This window comes from Oxyura jamaicensis, chromosome 5 (assembly GCF_011077185.1).
Source record: "Oxyura jamaicensis isolate SHBP4307 breed ruddy duck chromosome 5, BPBGC_Ojam_1.0, whole genome shotgun sequence".
In the NCBI taxonomy this organism is placed as follows: Eukaryota; Metazoa; Chordata; class Aves; order Anseriformes; family Anatidae; genus Oxyura; species Oxyura jamaicensis.
The window spans coordinates 42,791,037-42,800,836 of NC_048897.1; the positions used below are offsets into that span (position 1 = coordinate 42,791,037).

At 36.1% G+C, this 9,800-nt stretch overlaps 1 protein-coding gene across 5 annotated transcripts in view; it reads right to left on the bottom strand.

The window, feature by feature from the left end:
* BEGAIN (brain enriched guanylate kinase associated) overlaps positions 1-9,682 on the bottom strand; it is a 161,645-nt gene extending 151,963 nt beyond the window's left edge. For 2 of the 5 annotated variants that reach the window (XM_035327948.1, XM_035327940.1), the window contains exons 1-2: positions 9,334-9,682; positions 6,188-6,317 (exon numbers count right to left, since the gene is read on the bottom strand). In XM_035327948.1, the coding sequence (XP_035183839.1) occupies positions 6,188-6,235 (48 nt within the window). In that variant the 5' untranslated portion in view covers positions 6,236-6,317; positions 9,334-9,682. The remainder of the gene's footprint in view (positions 1-6,187; positions 6,318-9,333) is intronic. The other 3 variants (XM_035327944.1, XM_035327943.1, XM_035327946.1) reach the window with 3 other exon arrangements.
* Positions 9,683-9,800: the final 118 nt, after the last annotated feature.

Here is a 9,800-nt window from a genome sequence, read left to right on the forward strand (position 1 = left end):
TTCAGCTTATAAACGAGTCTGGAGTGGTAATGATGTTTGTTTCCACAACTTCTCATGTGAGGCTCTTCTAATTCTTTACAGGCAGGCAAATCTGAACTCTGAAGTGCAGAATTTCTATTTTTTTTTTTTTTTAATTTTACTTTTGTTCATGAGGGAATATAAAGGCTACTTTAAGTGAGGTTAAAGGCTATAGTTTGGCTTTATGATCAGCGTGGAAGTTTGGAGCATCCTGATCACACACGAACTGATTGATACATTTCAGATTTAGATTAAACATTAGGAAGACATACTTTACTATGAGGGTGATAAGGCACAGGCACAGGTTGCCCAGAGAAGCTGTGGATGCCCCATCCTGGGAAGTGTCCAAGGCCAGGCTGGACAGGGCTTTGAGCAACTGATGTGGTGGAAGGTGTCCCTGCCCGTGGCAGGGGAGTTGGAATTAGGTGATCATTAAGGTCCCTTCACCCAAACCATTCTGTGCTTCCATGATTCTATGATATAACCCTTTTTGTCTGGTGGGAATCAAACATCTTTCCAACTTATGCAATGCAGCAGGTGGAGACAGAAAAAAGAAATGGATCACAAGAAGAAAGCTGAGTGACCTGCCTTAAACAGTGGGGCAAGAAGATGCAAGGAGGATCCCTAGAAGGGACTGAGATGTAGTAGAAGGTGGCAATGAAGGGGAAAAAGTTAGTGAGGAGCACGTTTAAAAGTATCATATGTAGCTGACAGGTCAATGGCAGTTCAAGTTAAAATGTAATTCCATGAGCTTTTGAAAGAGATATTGTATTTAGTTCCCTCATTACCAGTCACTTTGCCCACTGCAAATAATTTATTGTCTCCACGTCGGTAATTCCAGGACTCATTTAAATCATCGTTCATGAAAGCTGCTGAAGTGTTGCGAATCTCTCAAATTAACATAGTAAGTGCATTAATTTTGCAAATAACAGGGGGACAAGAAGATCCTTTTAACACATCAGAAATCAATTGCTTTTACTGGAATTACTTTCTGAAATGCTTCCATATTTTCTATGGGACTTGGCCATTCCATTGCATGTTACAAATATTATCCTGACCACAGAGACAATGTAGATTAAAATGCATAAAGTCTTAGTTTAGATTAAATTATTTCCCTTTTACTTGAACGTAAATGGTGACAGTATGAAGAGCTAGCGAATGCTTTCTGCTGTCAACAGAAAGATTTTCATGACCTTTTCAATGCAATCACAGAACAATAGTGCACTACTCTCTCCTTGTAAAGCCAGAATTTAGGGCTTTTTCAGTATGTTCTAATACAGACGTCTGCAAACTTATGGTTACTTACTGATGCAAACAGGAGTCCCCAAAGAGGTAAGCTCTGTACTTATGCATCTCAGAATGTTTGCCTTCCAGGATCCATTAGAGCCTGGCAAAGTGTGAGTTCTGCAGTTTTAATGGAGTTCATTAATATGTCTGTTCAGAAACAGAGCAAGCCTCATTCTTGAGCCAGAATCTGAAATGACTTGTACATATCTGGAGAAGAGCTTTTTTATTCATGAGGGACTGGGACCATTTGTGCATGAAAAAAGCTGTGTTAGCTACAAGCACAAATTCAGCTATCCGTTGCATATGTGCAAATTTTAAGGTGTGAATGTGACAGAAGTCTGTGGTACAGCCAACAAAAATGGCTCATATAATTATTTTCTATTGTCAGGAATGAGGCCATTTGCTTTGAAATGTCATAAGAAAATAGGAAAAATATCAGGCAGTATGTTATAGGTAACCTAAGTAGAGTATATAACACTTGGGGGTTTTTAATACTGCTTCTCCTATTTCTTCAGATGATTTCAGCCTAATGACTTTAGACATATGTTCTTAACCAGTTGGGAAAAGGTGACCCTGGCATTTGATCTAATTACCAATTATTAACCAAAAAATTAAAGCCATCCCTGCAAAATGACAGATTTTTTTTTTTTTTTCTTGCCTGAATAAGGCTGGGCTGGAATGAAAATTAGTGATATAGATCTTTTACTGTAAACCCCTCTAAATGTTGAGTGCAATAGATGTTTACAAAGTTGATAGTAATATTGTCTTTACAGTGGTCTGTCTTAAGTATTAATTCACCAAAATATAGTCTAGAGAGTACATGAACCACAGAAATTATTTCCACTAGTCACATATGCTAATCAAGTATCTGAATATTAAAGCAGTGTATGCTTAAGAATCTGGATGTTTGAGACTTTGAACTCTCTTATAATGATTTGATGTTGCTGATTTAGTTTCCATATGTTAAGTGACTTCTAAAAATGTTAAAATTATTTTGCCTTATATATCTAAATCTCTTTGAAGACATTGCTGATAAAGTGAATTCATCTTTCCAGTGCAAGCAGGTATGTCTGTGAATAGTAATGCATTGCTGCAGTAGTCTGGGCTATACTCTTGAAACAAACAACTTCAGGAAGCTGTATTAACAATCAAATACTTCTGTTCTTGCTACAGCTTGCCTCTGCTAGGTGGATGTTTGCTTGGTTTCTGAGTTCTGAGTTAAAATTGTCATATTAACATTAAAATAATCTTAAAAAAATATGCATTAATTTTACATTATTTCAGAAATGATGAGCACAACTGTTGGAATTAATCAGTATGTCTGTGCAAGTCAATTGAAAACTGTCTGATCTAAGTGACAGACTTGACTGTAAATAACACAACCCTTGTAAGCATCTCTTCCATTAACTTGTTAGTTGACCTTTGGTGAACACCTGCACTTTCATTTGTAGCCACCATTACCTGTCCTTAAAATTTAGGAAGGGACTGTTTTTTTTTCCTTGCATTGGTACATTCTCTTATGTAATGAGACCCTGATAAAATCGACATCTCTAAATACTAACAAAACTTACATACTGAAAATTAGTAAGTAGACCAGTTCCAGGGACTCGTGTACATCCAGTTTGTAATTTTGTGTGGTGCAATGGCTAAGGTAGTCTATTTTATTTTAGTATGAACATAGGAGTGTAGGCAAAACAATACCAATCCTTCCTAGCTTAATTGACAGCTGAATCTGAAACCTTTGAAACAGAATGATAGCTAGGATCACAGCTTAAATGAGACTTTCATAATGATTCAGTATTTCATTTGACAAGACTGAGACATTCAGAGACCTGTCTAGTAAACTTGTTACATAGCAAAACATATGAAGATTTTTCTAAAGGTTAATTTAGGCTTATTTATATTCTAAGTGTCATTTTACAGAGACGTTGTTAGAAACCTGCATATTGTGTATAAAAATGGAGCATAACAGAGTTACCTCCAATCAAGAATTGATGCAAAGTGATATCTTTACAAACCATTGTCTGAAGACTGAAAATTGAAATCTGACTTTTGTGGGAATTAAATATATAAATCCCCCTCCCTTTTAATAGCAACCCCATTTTTAAACTTTTGAAGATTTAATTTTTGCTAATAGTATCAAAAGCAAATGCAAGGTAACCATGTAGGAAAAAAGCCGCAGTAGGTTGTTATGACAACTGGAAGTTTCTTTGTGTAGTGCTCTGGAAGATATGCTCATTTTTGGGTCAAAGCAGACAATATTCAACAGTTCTAGTACTAAAGAAGTGCGCAAAGCTTTTATATATCTAAAATATGCATTATTATATGCTAATGATAAGATATTCAGCAAATTATTTACATTAAAAATGATCAAATCTAAGGGTTTTTGACATTCCAAGATTCATAAGAAAATATTAGTTTATTAATTAAAAAAGAAAAAGAAAAGAGTGTAGATCTGATTTTAAACAGAATTTTGGGTTTTATTTTAATTCCAATTAAGGCTGTTTCCAGAGCATTTTGTTGTCAGTGAGTAGTAGACTGCAACATTTAGGATCAAAAATTATACTTTTCTATGCAGTTCTCATTGCAGAAAAGGGTGAGTTTTTCCATTACAATGGAAGGCATTTCTTCTGAGTTACTTTGTTGTTAGATCTCAGTCAGCCTTTAAACTGCTCAGAAACACCACCTAAGCACTAGAGCCAAGCCCACTGGAGTTGGTAGGAAGTGCAATTTATTTCAAAGTTCTCAGTTTACCCACAGTTGTGTAAGTCCTTCAAGCACAGTCCACTCTCCAAATAGCTATATCCAACTGTTCCAGTGCCCATTCTTGCTCAAATACACTCTTCTCTCCTGCCTTTAACAAAAATTTTATCAAACCTTATCCACTACCCTACACTTAATGCAGTCCAGTGCAGTTCATTTTGGAGCATTTAATTTGACCTTTCTGCTTTACAATTAAATTTATCCCTTTAAATATATTACAGGTGTTCCTCTCTGACTGGATTGCCTTTGGAAGTTCTCTCTCACTCTCTCCTCTCTCTCTCTCTCTTTTTTTTTTTTTTTCTTTTTTTTTTTCTTTTTAAAATAAATTGTAATGTTTGCTAAATAATGCTTTGCTTTTAATACAAGAGTATCTAGCCCAATTTCTTCAGCAAGACAGTGTTGCATTAAAATCTTCTGAGCATTGCTTCATTTCGTTGTTCTCCAGAAAATGTATTGTATTTCCAAATTAGTGGAAATAATGTCTATTTCTAAGATGCTAGCTGCCACACAGCAAAGTATCCATTTCACTAAACATTAACTTTACAATTTTTTTTTTTCTTTTTAGAGCAAATTTTTTGTAGTGGACAGGAGACGTAGCAAGCATTGCCTCCCATCATTTTACCTCACTTGGTTCTCCTTGAAAGTCTTGCACAGTCCTAAGGAAAATTCCAGCAGATGTTTAACCTATCTGTGTAAGATCCAGGCATATTCAGGACCAGTAGAATGATAGCTTGGTTTCTTTATTTTGTGTGACTGTTAATTGCAATTAGTTAAAAATCTATCTATCTATATTTCCTTTCTCTATTGATTGTTGATAGGTCTATATCGCGTAATGACAAATAATTGTGCCAGTGCTGTCAGTATTAAATTAGCCTGGATTCTTTAAAAAATGGTAGGTTTTAGTGGCAAGAAAAGAACTTGAAATGGTACTGTGGCGAGTTACAGACCAGAGGACATTTGAGACATTTGTGCCTCTGTACAGGAATCTGTGTTGTGGATGGTCTTTGCATTCAACCTCTAGTCTAAATCCAAAGATTTAAAGGATTGAAAATCCTCTAAATTCCCATTAATCCAATGAGGCTAAGAAAAACATTGATCTGTCTTGCAAATACAGAGTGACCAAACACAGTGCAACAAACAGTGGTGCCATCTTCCTTGCATGCAGTCACAAGTCTGATCTATTTAATTTATAGCTGCATGCTAGACAAAGCTGTGCTAAGCTTGTAAAAAGTGTTGAATGTTAGAGGAAAGGGAGATGTTTTTTAGCATAGCTTCTGCACCACCCTGAAAATGGAGTCACTGTGCTCTGACAAATGCTACAGCTGCAGTATGACTAGAGCCAGCCAGCCGTTTCCCATGCAAGCTCTATTTATAGCTTAAAAATGAATTACAAATTAAGGGAGAGAAAAAAATGTAAGCTGAACATGTTTTAATAAACTAATTTTAAAATTATTTTTTGGGGAGCAGTACAAGAGAAGAAAAGAGACTTGCCATTCCACACAGGCCCTTATTACTATGGCCAGTGTCATACTATCAGACCACCTTCCATTAGTGTATCATTAGCATCAGTTGTAAGCTGTTGGCTTTTGTATGATTTGCTGCCTAGCATTAGAAAAGTACACTGTGAAAATGTTGTATATATATTTAAAGCTGCACAAAGAAATGTACCAGGGACTTGTAGTATTAGATGATAAAACATTTGGTTACCCTTAATTCCCAAGGGACTTTTTCCCTTTCAGCCTCCCATGAAGACAAATTTTACTCTTGCTGAGAAGAGTCAGAGAAGTGAAGCTGTAGACTGTGATCTTTTTTCAAGGGTTTTAAGTGATCTTTTATTTATCCACAGTTCAGACAATGGACTACTTTGAAGAGAGGAATACAAAATGTTATGGAGGCTGATCTACAGAAAACAGATTTGTGGTCTAGTGAGGCTGAGCTTTAGAACATATACATAGCATTTTCTCCATGTTGGCACTTAGCACTAAAAGCTTATTATATGACCTGCCTGAGAGATTGTTGTCCTCAGCCAAGAGAGATGGAGCTACTTGAAAACAATAGCATCTGTGAATAACAGTTTCTTTATCAGATTAGTGCTTAGTGACCAACCGCGGCTGCATACCTTGACTGTCAATGAGTCCTCAAAATGCTTTCTGTCCTCTGCCAACATCCTCTTTTTCTTGCTGAGCTTCTGCTTTAGCCAGCTGCTCCATGAGCTCTTCTTCACACTCTGTGCCTTCTCTGTAGCCGTGCTGTAGGATGGGTAGAGCTGTATGGGTAGAGCTGCATTACACTAGCATTTGAGTCTGTCTCAGTGTCTCCAGTTCACTTTGTAGTTGCTTGGTGAAAACAGCCAGCAAAATTATTGATCCTTCTGAGAATACAGATGAGAAGTCTTAGTTTCTTCCCCTACTCCTTTAATGTGTGTGTTTTCAGGAAAGTGTCCTTAAACCTGTCCTTCTTTGAGGTGGGATAACAGTATCATGTAGTTTTCCAAATTAGATATACCCTTTTTCTCTCTCCCTTTTTCTCTCTTACTCTTTCCCAGCCCCTATATTGTTGTTGTTATTATTATTATTATTATTATTACTGTTTTGCAAAAGAGGAGGAAAAGACATAAGACAATTTAAAAGTAGAGAGGAAAACAATGGATAATGGAATAAGTTTCTCATGGAAAATCAGTCTTGGAGTAAAAAATATGTTTCCTTTTTTTGGTAGGTGGACTGAAAATATTTCCCACCCACTGAATTCTGCTTTATTTTAAAATTAATGATATTTTTGATACCATTTTATTTTCTTTTACTTAAATCCAATCCTAGCTTGATGCTAGGTGAGTTAACACTTGAGCCACACTCTGCAAGGCCTTACTGTCTCTGAAGGCATGTAACTTTACCACCTTACTAGTGAATTCAGGCTACCCAAAGTTGACTCTAGTAATGCTTCCAGGAGTTACTGTAGAGATCTTTCAGTGCAGCAGCATTTTTTCTCATCATTTTTATGTCATCTGTAGTTCTGTAGTTCTACTAATCAAATGTTAAACATAGAGGAAATTTTGACTGGTAGGACTGGGAGGAAAATTGTTATCAAATTCATAAACCACAAGGGAATACGATGTTGCTATGATATTCTACTTCTCTCTCCCTCCCTCTTTCCTGCCCAGTGAGCTTATTTGAATTAGAAAATTTTGTGATACTCAATTGCTCAAGAGCACATTGAAAAATTGAAAAACTTGATTTTTTGTACTGAATCAAATTTCTGGAGGCTTTGACTTTCATAAAAACAATTGGCCTGTAATAGGTTTGTGGAATTTCATTAGGATCATTCTTTTAAATAATTAGGCATTCACAAAGGATAAGGAAGAAATGAGCCTTTTCTTCTAAGCAATGCCATCTCCTTGATCATGAAGTCACTGTTTTTCCTTGGAAACCTCACAAATGACCTCTTCCCCCTCCTCACTCTCCAAGTCTGTCTCAGAAATAGTTACTGATGGTTGCTTCCTCTTTTGACTGGCTACTAATAGCTGTGGAAAGGATCAAAGCTTGTTAGTGGAGTTGCTTTCCACCAATGTCTCTTTTCGTCTTGTGGGGAAGGTGCCATGTTTTACTACTTGCTGGTCATGTTATAACCATCCTGTGTTTTCTTGAAATTTTGTAATAACTCTGGGAATGGTTCTGGGATTTTGGGCTAGACTTTCCCTTTATTGGCCTCTAATTTATTAGTCTGTTCAGAACTGGCCCTAGGAGACTTAGTGTTGCTTGCAAATGAGATATATATTGTTGTTCATCATAACTGTAACACTAATTCTGTTATCTCTGCTTTCGTTCTTTATCTCTCTGTATGCATAATCTGCCAAAGACTTTCTATTTCTATTATACAGTAAATAAGGAAATGGTTGTTCCAGTTCCATGCTTCAATATGTCCTGGAAAAGTTTGCTTAAAAAAGCGTGCCTGCATATAAATGAGTTGGCATGGCAGTGTGCTTTAAAATGTGTTGTTATGAATAATTTGAAAATAACTGGGAGGAACAAATGGTAATTTCTTGACTTCTGTTGTCATAGGATGTTGGGAGATGGATAACTTGAACAGGAGGAAAGTATTTAGGTAGCTTTCTGTGGAAGTTAATTAAGCAATTTGATTTTATACCACATATTTTCCCTACAATAAAAATTATAGTAAATAATATTATTTGGAGGTATAAGACATAATTATAATAAAAGCTTCCAAGATACTAGCATCAGAACTGTAATGTCTCAGATGCAGCTACTTTTGCAGAGTGCTGCACACCTGTGTGTTTGCAATCAGAGTTGTAGGTCATGGGCTAGGCAGCTAGGAGTAAATGGGAAAAAATTCTTGTGTGCATGTGGGTGTGTATGTGTTTGCACATCAGCTGTAAAGGGAGGCTCATCAACGGCCTGTTCCTAACTCCTTTGTGCTGCAATAGTTGCAATTCAAACACCAAGCAAAAGATTATTTTTTCCCTTCAACTCCCATAGCCCCACCCCATTTCACTAGATTAAAGAGACATGTTCATCAGAGCTGTTTAAATACTCTTGCAGAAGGCATGCGACAGTATGTGCTGTTTGTTTTGGCAAATGACATGCATTTGTGTTTCCCATGCAAACAATTATTTTGTCTGTACTCTGTTGAGTTTTAACAATGATTGACTAATACTTTGTATAATTATACAAAGACATCCATTACAAATATTTTCCTTCAGGATTTAATACAAGCTTGAAGTAGTTTTAGTGTGTACATATTAGCTTTATTATTTATAATAATGCCACTGTATGATTTTTTCCTCTCTTGTAGATAAAAATGATTTTGCTAATTTCATACTTAATGGCCAGTAGCATATTCAGGGTACATATTCCAGTCCTGATGAAATCAGACAGATATGTTCCATGATGTGGATTATGCAAATAAAAGATACATAACTCACTTTTAAAAACCCTATCATGATAGTCAATTATAAATCATTCCATTAGATTTGTAGCATTGCAGCCACTGCAGCTTTGAGAAGCTTCATCCATATTTGCTGTCTTATAGCTTAATGTATTAAATATTTCCTTTTTAAGACAGTAATGTCTGCCAAATGAAACAACAGAGCATGTAAATTCATGTTTAAAGCAGGCATTCAATTGTCATATTGCAGCACTACTAATTTGATGCTGTAGACTCCTTTACTACCTGTTATACATGTTAAATGGAAAACAAAACAAAACGCAACAAAAACCAACAGACATGCTGTTAAGAGAAAGCAGTACTTACTTGAGAAGGATTCTGCAAGCTCTGTTCTGCTAGTCCAGAGTCTGAAATGATGGAGCCAGATTTAGAAGTAGCTTATTAGGTGCATGCTGCTTCAACAGTTACAGCTTTTTTTTTTTTTTTTTTTTTTTTTTTTTAAACTGAAAGACAGGATCGTTTTCTTTTAATGAAGTCAGCAGAGAATGATATGCTGTCTGTGTTGCTATGAGAGCATAAACTTGAACAGCAAAGTCAAGCAATTGGTGAACAACTTATCAAGGGTCATTCACTATCAACTTGCAGGTGCTTTTCTGTGTAGTCACAAACTTTAACAGCATCAAAGATGGTCATGGTATGTCACAAATGCAGGAAATTACTAGCTAGTCATGTACACCTGAGATTGAAAGTGATTGACTCAGTATTGTTTGTGAATATAAGTAGATAACTGGGTAAAGCCAAATACTACAGTTGAAACACCCACTGAATTCCCC